This window comes from Melospiza georgiana, chromosome 8 (genome assembly GCF_028018845.1).
Source record: "Melospiza georgiana isolate bMelGeo1 chromosome 8, bMelGeo1.pri, whole genome shotgun sequence".
NCBI classification, from domain to species: Eukaryota; Metazoa; Chordata; class Aves; order Passeriformes; family Passerellidae; genus Melospiza; species Melospiza georgiana.
In genome coordinates, this window is record NC_080437.1 from 32,672,332 (window position 1) to 32,687,460 (window position 15,129).

Below are 15,129 nucleotides of genomic sequence, written 5' to 3' on the forward strand. Positions count from 1 at the left end.
CTCCCCCCAAAACTGAGGCTTCCGTGCCCTGCCCTAGAGCCAGGGTTTCCACAGAAGGAAATCATTCAGCAGGCAGAGGAGAAGAAAGTCTTCAAATAGCAGGAAAGAATAAAAACTTAATCCAGGGATTACAGTATAAAATTAGGAAAACAGCATAACAAACTTCAGATAACATTTGTGGGACTGTGGAATACCTCCAAGGTGCAAATCTAACTCTCTGAGAGCTAAAAAAATGAACACAGAAAAACCAAATCACCTGTTTAAAACAAAATCAGGGCAACAAATAAATTTACATTAATTAACAGCACCTTTCCACCACATTTCTGCATGTTTTCATCCTGTTATTTTAAAAAGGTACCAAAGTAGAAGAGATGCACTTAAATCCATTTCAATACAAGCAGAGCAAGTTTCAGGATGCTCTGAGAGCCTTTAAAAAAATCTTGAAACCAGACATGTGTCATTACAACCACTGTGGTTTCTGTCACAGTAGCCACCACTGCTGCTGATTGGAACAGAGATTGTGGGGAAAGGGAATTATGGTTTCCAGTGAAGTCAGTGGGAATCTCCCAATCAGATAATTCTTAATTGGAAACCACCAGTTTTTAACAGAAACTTTTTTAAGGAGTTTCTTAGGGTTGGCATGGGGTTTTCAGTCAGTCAGAGCAGAAAGAGGCAGAAATGAAGCAAAGAACATTTTGGCATCTGGAGCACTTCCAGAGCACGTGGTGAAGAGCACATCCAACATCCCTCTCCAGGATAACCTGCAGCAATGTGACCAGAAAGTTCTGCCTCAAGCACAGGCTGTTTTGGGGTGTCTTCCTTCTGCTTCCAAGTTTAAAAAAAAACCAGAAAAAATACAACAGAAAACTTTTAAACACTTGCCATGACACCAAACTTTTTCCCTCTTTCCATCTGTTATGATTTTTTTTAAAATCTCCCATGCAAATGGTCCTCCAGCCTCCCCTGAATGAATCAGAAACCTCACTAATTAAAGAATACAGCCTAAATAAAAAGAGAACATACTTTGGGTCTACATTATGAACACTTCAAGTCATTTTCCACCAAAGATGTACATATGTTTACTCAAATAACCCATGATATTCATGAGTGGACTTTTAAAACACAGAGGCAAAAGCATTATTCCTGAAAGGATTGCTTTGTAATGTAGGATCTATGATAAGGTCCAAAGGAAGATTTTCTGGACATGTTCCATCGCTTCATGTTCAGGAAACCATTTTGTATGACACAAAGGATTAGGAAAAATAAGCTGCATGACATTTATTTTGTAATTTTAACATTAATATCTGTAGAAACATTTTATTGTCAGTACAAAAGTTAACAGATTTTAATACTTATTTTACCCAATTAAAAATTATTTAAAAAAAAACCAAAACCAAAACAAACACACCACCACATTAAACAGTGAAATTTGCATTCATATTCCATGGCCATATCAAAGTGAATGTTCTGAAAGTAAAAATACAAGATTCTGTAAAAAAGATGCAAACAACAGTGATATTCTAGCAGAGGCCAGTGCTACACCTACTGTTATGGAATGGTTCAGAAGGAAATACTGGAGTCAGCATGAATTAATCCCCTAAAAAGATGCTGATATTCCTATGGCAAGCTGTCATTATAAACAACTTCTCTCTTTTTAACTTAAGTTACAATAGAGGGATAAAGGCAAAAGATCCAGGCCAAAAGGTCTGGAACCTATTATGCAACAGAGGCAAGAGAATTGTGGATAATTTGATGCATGTGCAACTCAGGGTAGAAGCTCAGCTCCTTTTAGAGCAGTCTGTTCTGCTGTGGTTATAGATCAATTCATGTCTCTCCTAACTTTAAGAACCTTCTTCAAAATGTCCTTTATTTTCTTTCTTTTTTTTGGGGGGGGAGTGGAACGACTCTGCTTTTTGGACCTTAAAGGAAAAATACTTTCTTGTTAAAGGATTTGGTTGTGATAAGAATAATCATCTGACATTGCAGTTTTTAAACACAAATAAATCAAAAGTTTAATTTCCCCAAATTAGTTATATACTGTAAATATTTCTTTTCTTAAAGATCTGAAAACTAGTAAAGTCTGAGCAATATATCTACTAGTCCTCTGTGCTGCCTGCATAGAAATGCCATTTAAATTACAAAAACACAACAACCCTATAAACGATTAACTGTTTTGTACATTACCAATTAGTTAATAAATTAATGATATACCATTTTCCCTGAAAGCAAAGTATTTTCCACCTTTGGATGGTGAAAATTAAGAAATTCTGTGTAAGAACAGCATTTAGCAAATAGCTGTTAAAAAAGAGACTAATTTGCTAAGTGGATTGGGACATCCATTTTTTAAATCAATACAAAAAATAATTCATTGTAAATATATATAATATATATTTATACATATTTTTGAATATATTTACATACATCCAGCACCTATATACTGCATTTGTGCTCTGTAAGTGTGTGCCAACATATATTTTCTCCAAATATTACAAAATAAACAAGAAAGGCAGACCCACAGTTTGCCTCAAGTCCGACTGGTCCATTGTACAAACAAAGTCTGTTGCAGCTCACAGGAAGCCAGAAAATTGATAGCAATGGGTATCTCGACACAGCTCATAAACATTCTTCTTTCTTGGGAACATCTGAAAGCCGCAAGTGATGAGAATCTTTATGTAGGTTCCGACCGCTTTCCTCCAAATTATTTTTTTTTTTCCTTTTTTCTTCTCTCTCTCTCTTTTTTTTTTTTTTCTGCTGCATTTCCTATGTACAAGCAGAAACGTGAAGGTCCTGGAGGAAAGCTTTAGCTTTGCACACGGTAGGTAGCTTTGATGTCCTCGCCTCTTTGCTCCTCCTTTCATGTTTTCACGCTCCCGTTCATGTGCTGGTACTTGGGGAGACAAGGTTCGTAAGGCATCGGGTCGGGCGAGAACACCGAGTCGTCCCCCGAGGAACACGAGCTCCTCGTGTCGGGGTAGCTGGGGGAATACTGTTCCAGAGGCCCACTGAGGTCCAGATACTCCTGTGGCAAGAGGAATGAAAGCAGTTTTTAGCCGGCGAAGAGAGCTGACAATAAAATGTCACCACCGCGCGGGTTTTGGGAGGGAGCGGTTTGGGAATGACGCTCGCTCGCTGTGAATCAGCTGCCTTCAAAACTGCCTCGTTGCCTAAATACCTCATAAAACAAGGAGCTCGGCTAGGGGAAGAAAAAACAAGCCAATAACACGGTATTTTCTGAAGCCCAACATCACCAGCATTAGCTGTGTCAGTGGGAATAAACATGGCAACCACATCAAAAGAGGGCTTTTCACTCGCAATGATAAAAACGAAATTTCATCCTAAATAGAACCATTTTTCTTTAGCACATGGTAGTGATTTGGAGAGGGAAAGACGCTTCCAACTCTGTATGCCTTTGGTCACTTTGAATCTCTGTTTTATATTCTGTGATATTAAATTTGTGTTTCAACATGCAGTGGCATACGTGCAAAAAAGATCTGAAGGAAAAACAAAATCAAATTCACACGATTTGGGTTTTTGACACCACATATTTGTGTCTTGTGTGTCCCAGAGTAGCCATGACCAAAGCAGTCATTAAAAAAGGAAATATCATCTGCTGAATCCAAGTTTTGGGTTAAGGCTCTTTTGCTAGAAACAACAGTTTTGGCAAGAGAATAAAGTTATTTTTCCCCTTGAAATGTTCCTTCTCTTTCAACTTCTAAAGGCAGCTGCATTCATTTAAATGCAATCTCTTCATTTGCTAAACCACAAGTCATGATCGTACTGACGAGTTGAGTCTTCCACCTCAGTCAGTATTTTATGCTGCTGTGCTTAGGTTTGGGGTAATTTAGTCCTTTGGCTAACATTCCTTTTTTTAAGTCAGAGGTTCAGTCATTACCATCTTAGAGTTTAAAAATGGTCACCATTTTAAAAGGAGGGTGTGGTATGTTTTAAAATGCTGGAAAATTTAATAGGGACCAAAAGGAGGGAGTTTGGATCTATTGATTACTGACTATGTGGCTGCCCAGGCTCTTGAAAAATCCACGAGGGCAATCTTGTTACATACTTGTGGATTAGAAAATCAGCCCTATGTGAGCAGAAATAATCAGACATTTTCTAAATAGACAGAAGAAGAAAAGATCCCAGTCTTTGAAGAACCAGGGCTTTCCCAGGGGCTATCAGACATGGCTCATCATATCAGAAGACTCGATGTAACTCAGACATGAATTCAGTATTGAAGGTAGGGTCCTTATCCAGTGCCAATAGCCAGAGTCACACCAAGGGACACAAGAACCAGCACCAGGTTGGTTTTTGGTGCTGACAAAGCACCACAGCCACCAGGCTGACTCCTGGTGACTTCTGCTCACTTGGGTCACAGAAACATGGGAATGAGACCCTTTTGGGGAAAAAAACCCAGCAATAAAACACATTAAAAACCCAACAAGCAAAGATTCAACATGGAAAAGAGTGTTACTATTTAAGCAGAAATCATTACTTGCACAAAAGCAGAAGAAATTATTGGCTGCCCCAGCAAAATGAGTTGTTGGGCAAACCAGATTGAGCCAGGGCTACTCTGGGGGGCAAGGGAGAGTGGGGAGAGGATAAGCAGTGAGCCTGGAGGACCTGCACTTCAGGAAGACCATGCAGTTTACACAGAATCAGAGATCTGCAAAGCTGTGGAGGAAAGTGGGACACTTTGGAGCTCTCAGGAGACACCGAGATGACGACAAGCGCTCGGGAACATGAAACGCGCTGCGAAGACAAGTGGAACGATTTGCTTTCTATGTCCAGGGTAAATAGGACAAAAGCAATATCTGATGTTGAAAGATTAGAGATTAGGAAAACAAAGCAACAGGCTGTCCAGAGGCGATGCCGAAATACAGCAGTGGAGATCTGTGAGGACAAGTTACATAAACATCTGTCAGGAATGACAAACGTATAGTGGGCCCTGCCATAGGCCCATCAGATGGACTGGATGTGTTCCTAAGCTTTTTCCAGACGTTTTTTCCTATGATTCTAGTCTAAAGTAATTTACATAACCCTAAAGGCCTTTTCAGGTTAACTTTGAGATCATTCCAGGTCTGTGAGCAGTACGGGGTTGGGAAGGCTCGATGGTTAAACGCACGCAAGAAAGAAAGCAATATCCTTTCCCAGGCTTGGAATTGCAGCCCAGAACCTCCCTCTTGAATTTGCAAACACGAATCCAGTCCAAGCCACCCAGCACTCTGCAGTGGCAGCCAGCCCACCTCCAACTGGTCTTGTGAAATCATGTATGAATTAGGCAGGAAAAGATGCAGGGAGTAACGGATGAGGTGAAAATGGTAACAGGACACAGGGCTACATCCATGGCTCCAGAGAGAGAGCATATTCCTTCATATCTCACCCTGAAGGTGACACTTTTTAGAGAAAGCCTTAAAAACAGAACCCAGATAAATTCACAGCTGCTACTGAAGCCAAAGAATCTTTTTCGACCAGATCTGGGCAAATGATCATAAAAAATGCCACCTCTTTATTCAGGTTCTCCTGTCATCTCCATTGTGAAAAGGCTTTCCCAAAGCTGCTCCACAATCCATTTTTTATTTCTCAAACAATTAAAAAAAATTAGAACATAATAATGTTGAGGAGCCACATAGAGTGATTCAAATCATCTTTTCTACAAAGGAGCAATAACAAATACCAAAATCTTGTTTTGAAATGGTCAAATCCAGTTGTTGCAACTTTCCGGTGTAACTGCTTTGTTCTTTTTTTGCTCACATTAAGTATTTCATTTCTCAGAAATAATAGGAGTTTGTAGAATATTTCTGGGACACCAAGTATTGTCTCTCAAAAGAAATTTCCACCAAAAGAATCAACATTTCCATCACTTGTGACTTTCCTCAAAGGTGCACGTGGTTCAGCGATAAGAGGACCGATTCCTGTGTGAATACCCTAATCAGTGTGTTCCTTGCTAAAACTAATAATATCTCAGACCTCTGAAAGAAAGCTCTTCAAACAAAGCCTTCCTGCGTTCACACAGCCCAACCTGCAGCAGTGCTAGGCAGGACCTTTGGATAATTGGATGGCTGTTTGCACATCCCCCGTGGGTCCTCATTCCCTCCACAGAGAGCTGTTGCAGTGAACCTAATTCACTCTCAGACACATCATCTGAAATCTGCCACTGACGGTTTCTCCTCTCCTGACCTACATAGCAAGGCTGGGAATCAAAGTGAGCCAGCGAATGAGAGCCACCAGGAACTCCACACCCCTCCCTGACGTGCAGTTCCTGCTGAAACACAAACACTGCCCCTCAACCTGCCACGTGCCCGTCCCTCAACACCAAAACCATCCAGAGGTGCAGTGAGAAACAAACAAAAACTCCTCAAAGATGTGTTTCTTTTGAGTTACATAATCCCAGGCATAATGGCAGGAGAGCCAGGATTTCATAGGATACATAGCTTAGCTGCGTGTAACCTCAGAGGACAATGACAAACAGAATAAGGAGTGAACCTGGGCAGGATTTCATAATTGAATAAATTCCATCTGTCCCCTGAACCATTTTTCCTGATCAGCAGCTTGTGGGGGGGGGAGACACTTTACCCACCTCATTAGTTGTGAGAGTGAGGATCCGATCCAAGTCCTCCACCAACTGTTTGAAAGTGGGTCTGTGAGAAGGCACAGCATGCCAGCAATCTCTCATCATCATATAGCTGGAAGAAACACACATTTGCCTGGCTTAATTAAAATCACACATCCTCCTCACAAACCTTTCCATGCACAGTCAGGGCTGCCCTTCACAAGGAAAGCAGCGAGCACACACGGCTCTGCTCAATGGAACACTGAAAATCCCCAAATCTGGACAACACCCCCTGTCTCAGAGGGGCTTCCTACTCCTGTCTCTCCCTTGCTCAGTGTCTAAATTACCTTTTTGTGGGCCCAATTCTGTGGCCCAGCAACTTCAAAAGTATTGAATTACAATATTTTTAACATGTCAGGGATTGCAGTCTTTGTGAAGAAATTAAAATGCAAAAAAAATTAAATATAGTTAAGGTCTGTATTGGAATACCTGAAATCACGCTCCCCACACCACCAGGAGATAATGCTGTGCTAAAACAGGACTTCCCAGATGTATTTTGTTATGCATAAAAGCAGCCTGATGTACCTCACCTTTGATTAGTGGTGTGTGCAACATTTATGAATTTCCACGTTGGTAACATTAAAATCAAACAAATATGGGCGTAAAAACACTGACAGAGACTGGCTTGCAGATGATTTCTTCTTTCTGCAATAGGATCACAGCAGGGTGTGCAAAGAAGCATCCTGTGCCAAACATTCCCTGAAACCCTTCCCATACCTTTCCCTTACACATCTATACCCTCACAAACATCCTGAATTTTAGAGTCCAGCAGTTCTGGAAGTGTTTGATTCTTCCGGGGGTGGCACTAAACACATGAACTCAGCACAGCTGTGCCCCTCAGCCCTGGCACAGCAAAATCAATGTCCTTACAGCTCGTTGGTGCAGTTGGCAGGTTTGTCCATCCGGTGCCCCTCTTTAAGCAGCTTAAAAAGTTCCTCCACGGGGATTCCTGGGTAGGGTGACCCTCCTAAGGTGAAGATCTCCCACATTAACACACCAAATGACCAACTGCAAATCAAAGGGAAAACTGCATTAATACACCTGCCTGGAAACAGAGAATCCCATCCCTCCTAGAGGTGTTTAAGCCAGGTCCGCCTGCCCAGAGCAGGACAGGGATCTGGGAAGTGCATCAGAGGGAAGGACAGCATTTGGGATGGGGACTGACCCCAGCATGTTCCCAAATCCCCTCTTCTCCTCTGTCTGGTGTGCTCTGAGCACTGCCCAGCACTGCATCTTCACAGCTTAATGACTTATAGAGCCCTCCCAGCCCAGCTGGGGTGCAATTATGTGGCAGGATATTTTGGAAAAAGCAGACTGCTCAAAACAAAAATATTTTGCGTCACCCTGCCTTTCTTTTGTTTTGTTTTTTTTCTCTCTTTTGTTGCTAACTTCTGCTAGGAAATGAAGTGGGATAATTTTTAAGCCAGCTTTCCTGCCTCATCCTGCCTGGCTGGCAAGCTGGGGCTCTGTGGCAGGCAGCTCTGCCAGGTGAGCACCAGCACAGAGCCTGCACTGGCTCCCCAGCTCCTCTGCAGCTCCCCCAGCTCTGTATTTTAGTAAACTGTTTGCACAAACTTACAATAATATTATCTTTAGCCATCTTCAAAGCCACCACGGGGCCAAGAGTCTCCAAGGCCCAGCACTGAAATCCTCGTGTTCCCTGGCTGCTGAGGAGCTCAGGCTGACTCTCAGTCCCCAGCCAGTGAAGTGGTTTACTCCACGTTCACTTAAATATTTTGCCAAGATGTTATTTTAAAACATAGTTTGATCCACCCTTAACCTGTGTATATAGTTTCCTTTGTAAATGATGTGGAGATTGCAGGAAACGCCTCAGCAAATGATTTTCTTAAAGAGAGAGAGAAGCTTGGAAACTGCTCCAGGTTAAAGAAAGAAGAGATACTTCTTATTTTCTCCATCCTGCCTTTTTCCTTTTTAACCCTGCACTGACTTGCATAACCTTTTGCTCCTCTGCTGGGAAGCATCCAGCCCTTTACAGTTAATAGTTTTTCTTGGAGAAATAAAAAACAGAATCTTCATCTGTATTGCATAAGAAATAAATGTCTACTTCAAGCACATAGAACTGTAATAGGAAGCAGAATAAACCCTGAGCAGTTGCATCAGCCAGTGGCTCTGTGCACACATTAAAAGAGTTTTGAACTGTCAGAGTCCAGTGATTTCCTATTACATGTGAAGTACTGCTGGGAAGCAACTCCACTTCTGAAAATCAGAGAAAACTTTTCCAGCGTACCCAGCCTACGTTTTACTGCACCGAATCTCAGCACAGATTTTTATAAGAAGTTTTCAGGAACTTTCTCCTTTTTTTTTTTTTTTTGTCGTTCTTTTCTCTCTCTCCTTTTATTTTTTTAAACCTGAAGGAAGTCCAGAGCATGTCAAAAGGCAAGCAAATTAGATAGACTCTTTGTAGCTGCACATCCGTAAATAAGTTCAAGGGGGGAAACTTCCGCAGTGACAGAAGGAGGTTAGCATTTTCCACCTTTCATGTGCTTTGAAGCTGGGCAGATTAGTAACAGAGCACTGGTTAGCAGTCTACCATAAAATCCTCACTTTCTAAGGGCAAGTCCTGTTCCATCTATTAATATGTGAAACAGAATGAAAAGTCTTAAAGGTAAAGGACAACAGCAAAATATACATGAAATATCCCAAATTTTAACAAACTCAAAGCAAAACAAGCCTCCCTTCCCATGCCCAAAACCCCAGTGAGATCAGGCCACTTACACATCACTTTGATGTGTGTAAACTCTGTCAAACAGAGCTTCTGGAGCCATCCACTTTACTGGAAGCCGTCCCTGTGAGTTTGGAGAGGAAGAGGAATTAAAATGGCAGCAATTGGCAGGATGATTTCTCTAAGAGCTGTCTGCTAAAGCAACCAGCACATAATTTACCTTGAGCATTTTCAGTGAGAGAACACTAAGATGGGCTAAAGTACAGAGACTGTTATAAAAATGGATACAAGCATTGAACATAAAATTAAAAGCAATTAAGAGTTCCCAACGATTTTCCAGAGTGCTTGCTAGGAGAATGGTAGGATAAGTAGATCAAAATCAATAGTATCATTCTGCAATGGCTCTTTAAAGATAAAAACCCCCACAATTATTAAACTTCTGAAAAACAAGCCTGCCTGCAAAAATAAATTGATTACTAAATCCAAGACTTTTGTTTTCCTGTCCCAAAGCTCACAGTCAGAGCTGCCTGTTGCTTTGCACTGAGCCTGAAATGAAGAAGGTTCAATCCCCTCTAATGCTGCTGTACATGGTGGTTCTGGCTTTTGGAAGAAGGCAGATGTTAAATTAAAATGCCACTAATCACTTAGTGATTTTCATAAATAAGCCACTTAACATGATTGTTAATACGAAGCCATATTTATACAAATAAAATCTGTGGAACTCAATGAGTTCTGCAGAGTTCCCATCACATCCCAAGTGCAGCTCAGCAGGACCTTAAGAGATCCCCTGAGGAGGTGTCAGGAGCTCAAACCAGGTATCACTGCTACATCCCAAATGTTTTATCTTCCTGATTTGGTACAGGCTAAGCAGCAAAACAGTGACAGTGTGGGGAGTAAAATAAATTTTCTCTATCTCTAGCCCCACTTTGAGATCACCATCACAATCTGCAACAAGCTAAGTACAGGCACGGGCTGAAGGCTGAATGTGACATCACCACAAGTAAACAGGATTTTTATTGTGATTGTTGCTGGCATTGTTTGTATTGCAAGATCCTAGGCTGGGTGCTAAACCAGCTGGGATCAGCAGGAATATTTCCAATTATTACGACTGACTGGAGTCAGGGACACAATAAAAAAAAAAAGTTATTGTATTTCAGCATTTCTAATCCTCCAATATGCAGCCTCTTTGCTTATCTTTTTAACCAACTGTCCCTGTAAGAGGAGACAGAAATGCTCATGTCCTTGATCCCTGCTTTTTTGTCTGGGATGAAAAGTGAGTCTGCTGTACAAGGAGCCCATTAACTTTACAACCATAGTTCTGAAATGAATCACTGAAAGAAACACTTGTTTCCACAGATTAGAAAACCATCCACTTACATTAGTAGTCTTTTTATAATAATCTATATTGTTGATGTCTCTGGCTAAACCAAAGTCTGCAATTTTCATGACATTGTTTTCCGTTACCAAAACATTTCTTGCGGCCAAGTCTCGATGGATGCACTGGAAACAAAAAAGAAGAAAAAAACAGCCCACTGAAATAAACTGCAGCAAAAGTGGAAGAGTTTCAACACCACAACTAAATCTCCTTTATAGATTTTAACCTAAATGACCAGGTGGGAAATCCACACATTCACTACAAGCCTGTGAAATATGATTTTTCTTAATTATTGCAATCCATACCCTCAGCTGCTGTTTCCATGGCCCTAAGAAGTGTCTTAGAAAAGTCCTGATCCTGCTTAAATCTTATATTTTTGCTAAGGTTAAAAGCTGTGTGGCGACCCAGGTTGTGCCAAGCATTTGGTGATGCACTCTCCTTTACATGTGCCCAGGTACAGGTATAGCAGTTTCATCAGAAATAATGTTAATGAACATTTTTATTGTGTGGCTTCTCTTAAATTATATTGTCTCACCAGAGATAAAAGCTGGCATCCAGTCTGAATCAGTGCAACTGTTTTTAATAGTAAAGATATTAATATAATTGTGAGCAGGATGCCTAGGGTGTGTTTAATTATTTCGACCACAAGATTATAAAAACGCAATTATGAAAAGGAAAATTAAAAAAAACCCAAAACAATCAGGGTTTGACTGTTTGTTTTTAAGACAATTCTGTACTGAAACGAAACCTATTATATCCTGGGAGATGTTCCCTTCATGTCAGCATCATCCTGGCACTGAGGGGACTCTGTGATTGCTCTGGGTACTATTCCTGTGTTCAAGTAGCTTTATTAGGGTTGATACTAAGTGGCAGTGAGGGCATGGTAAGAAACACTGCACTTTGAATCCCAGCAGGATATTTTATTTATTTTCAACTTTAATATATTTTTTCCCCTCCTCAGTTTTGGATAACTCTTGACATTGTATGTTTAATTTCAGTATGTGCATAGACACACTACAAAAAGCAATATAACAACCAGCATTTTCTCTTGCTCTTTTCTTGCCCCAGCAAACTGCTGAGACCTCTCATCCCACATGGGTAAAATGAAGTCTCTGCTCCTCACTGGGTTAGCCATGGGGAACTGCCAGGAAAAACCTGCTCCAGCAATGCCTTCAGGAGCACAGGACCAGCCAAGAGTGCACGATTTCAGCATCCCATCAGTCCTCTAACTCTGCATCAGCAATGCTGTGGTGGCAGAAACAACATGGGCCAAGCTTCCCACTTTTAAAATCATCCATCCAACCTTGGAAATGGGATACTGGTTCTAAGTACAACTGCCTGTAAGGCAAAAACTTCTTGTGAGGCAATGGGTAGGTGAACAAACATCACCTTCACCATTTTCTTTATTGAAGTCTCAGTGAGCCCCTTTATTGGGCTGAAATAACAAGAATCCTGCCCTTCTCACAGCGCAGGCATGATGGCCATACCATGAGAAGAGCAGCTCTCTTATTATTCCAGCTCAGAAAATGGATCCCTAAGGGGAGAGGAAGGGGTGAAATACAAACAGAAGTGGTGGGATACCTGGAGCACAGGAATGCACAGCTCTGCTCTCCCTCTGCCTTGGGCAATGCCTCTCCATCTGCCCAGCTCAGCACAGCACCAACCAAGTGCTTTTGCAAACAGAAAAGGCTGCACTGGCTCTTGGGAGTGTCCTACAGCAGCACTTGAGAGCTCCTCAGGAGGACACTTGCTCTCAAGAATGGCTGATGAAAAGATTTATGTTTTCCTTTCATATCAGCTCTGCTTTCTTGGGCCTGGCTCGCTGCCAGGCAGGAGCTGCAATAATTTCCAAGAGAGATATCCTGAGGTGTGTCACCTAATCAATACCCCTGCTTTACTGCATTAGAAGAGCTGTGCCTTGCTGTCACGCACATCACCCTGCTGAGCTAAGATTTACTGTTTCAAAACAAAAAGAATAAAAGCAAAATTAAACCTGGATTCCCTCTCTTCCCCAACCTCTACAAGGGCAGAAAAAACAATAACAAAATCATGACTCCACACAACAGGAATGGAGGGTTACACTCAGCCCTGGTCTTTGGTTAAAAACAGCTCCATACTTGGGAGTGGACATGACTGGAAATCTGGATAAATCCCACTAACCACCCCACACCCTGCAGGAAGTACTTATCATTTCTATCTGCTGCTCTGGTTTAGCCTTTGGGTCCAAACATCACCCTGGCTATCCAGGATGGCTCGTCCACTAAGCCACAGCATGTTTACAGAGTTAGTTATACAGGGCTATTTAAGGTTTTATAACTATGATTTAATCAAAATGCTGGTTAAAAAGAAATGCTTGAAGACAAGCTTTAGAAATAAGTATCTGGGGACAGGGATAAATAAATTCTTTCAACCAGCTCACTTTCCTGAAACACCAGTTTACAGTAAAGTGTATAATTCAAGTGACTAATACCCTTCACTTATTTTTGCCTCTTCTGCCCACTCTTTTTGCCCTGCTGACTTGGATCTTCTCAGCCCTGCCTGTTGTTATTCTGTACAGCCACCGAAATTATCTGTTTTACACCACAATGTGAAAGGATTTGGTTGGTTTGACTGGAAAGAGGAGGCAAACAGAGGCTGCTGCTCATGGGTGGAGTGATGTGAGTTGTGTAACCAAGTGACCACCTGTGCTCCTACACTCAAACTGCAGATACATGCACAGTATTTACTTTAAATGATCCACTCTGGGCCTCATTTCAGCAATACTGCTAAACAAAGATGAAAAACCTTTTAAGTTCATGAATTTTCCCACTGATCTGCTGGTCTGTGGGTTACACAACCTCCCTGAGGCAGCTCCTCCTCCCCAGCAAACTCCTGAACGCGAATGAGACAAGGAGAAAATCAAACCGAGATAAAAGCTCTGTGTTTGCTGATTTTCCACCTACTTTTTGGGAAGCCAGGTACTCCATGCCTCGTGCCAGCTGGTAGGTGCAGGACACCAGGTCCTTGAATGTCATCTGCTCCTCGGGCACCCTGTTGATGTCGAAGGAGTACTCCATGCCGGGCGGGCGGCGCGCTCGCAGGTACTCCCGCAGGTTCCCCTTGGAGGCATATTCCACTATCACGTACAGAGGACCTTGGCAAGAAAAGAACCGTGGCAAAAGCAGGGTCAGGTACCAGGGTAAAGTGTTTTTTTATGTAAAAAAAGCTTTCAGTGCACTATGATTACTTAAATGAATCAATGAAATGGGAAAATGGCGAGCATCGCCTTAAAAAATAGGAATAAAAGGTTTGGATATGGGGAAGTGATTGCTCAAAGCTCCACAGCAGGAGTGGCAAAGCCACAATTAATGCCTTAAAGTCCCTAAACCCTGCCCCAGTGCCTGTTCCTTTCAGACCTCGCCATGTACGGAAAAACAAATATTTTCAATCACAAAATAACCTGAGATCTCTAACAAAGGGAAAGCGCGTCTTAATTTTTTTTAATTCCCAGAGCATTATGCCATTCTGCATCACTTTATGTAGAGTAATTAGCTTTTCCAGGAGTGAAAGTACTCATTTCAAATTTGTGGGGTGCAAGTTCTCCTAAAGCAGGGCTAACAATTCAGAACAGCAGACTTGGGTAAAGGCCCCGCAAAAGGTCATTTGTTCCTTACAGCAAGGGATTAGAGAGTTTTCATATGATACAGGACCCTTTCTCATATTAAGGCTGCAACTATAATGAGAAACAGAAGTTAAAATATTGCTGTTAAGCTAAAGAAATACCTAAAAATCCTATCACGGCATGACTGCTTCCTTAAAACCTCTTGAAAAATTATGATTAATGAGACTTTCACAGACCTGTTGGAAAGTCCTGGTTTACTTTTTCTTTTCTCTACTCACCATCCTGGGTACAGGCTCCAAGAAGATTGATGATATTTTTATGCTTCCCAATCATTTTCATCATCTCCATCTCTGACACCAGGTCAGACAGGTCTTTTTCTGTGGCATCATCTGCAGAAGACACAGGTTCAGTTCATAAATTTTAGTGTGCCAGCCTCAGCTTCAGTGAGGCTCATCTGCTGGTGTAAAATAAGTGTGGCTCAAAATGCAAAATATGGGATTTGTTTTCCAGTTTACACTGCACATCATATATTATGGCCAAAAAATAATCTCAGCCTCTTTGGTGGACTCTTAAGTGTTATTATGTAAAGTGGCAGCACAGCAAGATCAGAGATAAAAAAGCACAGCAAGACCAGACATAAAAAAGCTGTCCTTAGCTATCAAACCTCCAATAACACTGCCTTTCCTGAAAACTACCCTTACAATTAAATTCAAAATAAATTGGTACCAAATTGAATGGGCTCAGATCTACACAAGGATAGCCTGTGACATGAAATAAACTGAAAGCAGAGAGACCCACACGATGCTAATACATCTCCTGGCTCCCAAATAGTCAGTGCTCAAGATAAACAGGCTGTCAAGGGT

General features: G+C 41.6%; 1 protein-coding gene across 2 annotated transcripts in view; it reads right to left on the reverse strand.

The window, feature by feature from the left end:
• Positions 1–1,253: 1,253 nt before the first annotated feature.
• Positions 1,254–15,129, reverse strand: part of FGFR2 (fibroblast growth factor receptor 2) — an 80,238-nt gene continuing 66,362 nt past the window's right edge. For both annotated transcript variants that reach the window (XM_058028784.1, XM_058028783.1), the window contains 7 exons: positions 14,545–14,655; positions 13,608–13,798; positions 10,668–10,790; positions 9,344–9,414; positions 7,478–7,615; positions 6,575–6,680; positions 1,254–3,019 (listed from right to left, as the gene is read on the reverse strand). In XM_058028784.1, coding sequence (XP_057884767.1) covers positions 2,855–3,019; positions 6,575–6,680; positions 7,478–7,615; positions 9,344–9,414; positions 10,668–10,790; positions 13,608–13,798; positions 14,545–14,655 — 905 coding nt within the window. In that variant the 3' untranslated portion in view covers positions 1,254–2,854. The remainder of the gene's footprint in view (positions 3,020–6,574; positions 6,681–7,477; positions 7,616–9,343; positions 9,415–10,667; positions 10,791–13,607; positions 13,799–14,544; positions 14,656–15,129) is intronic.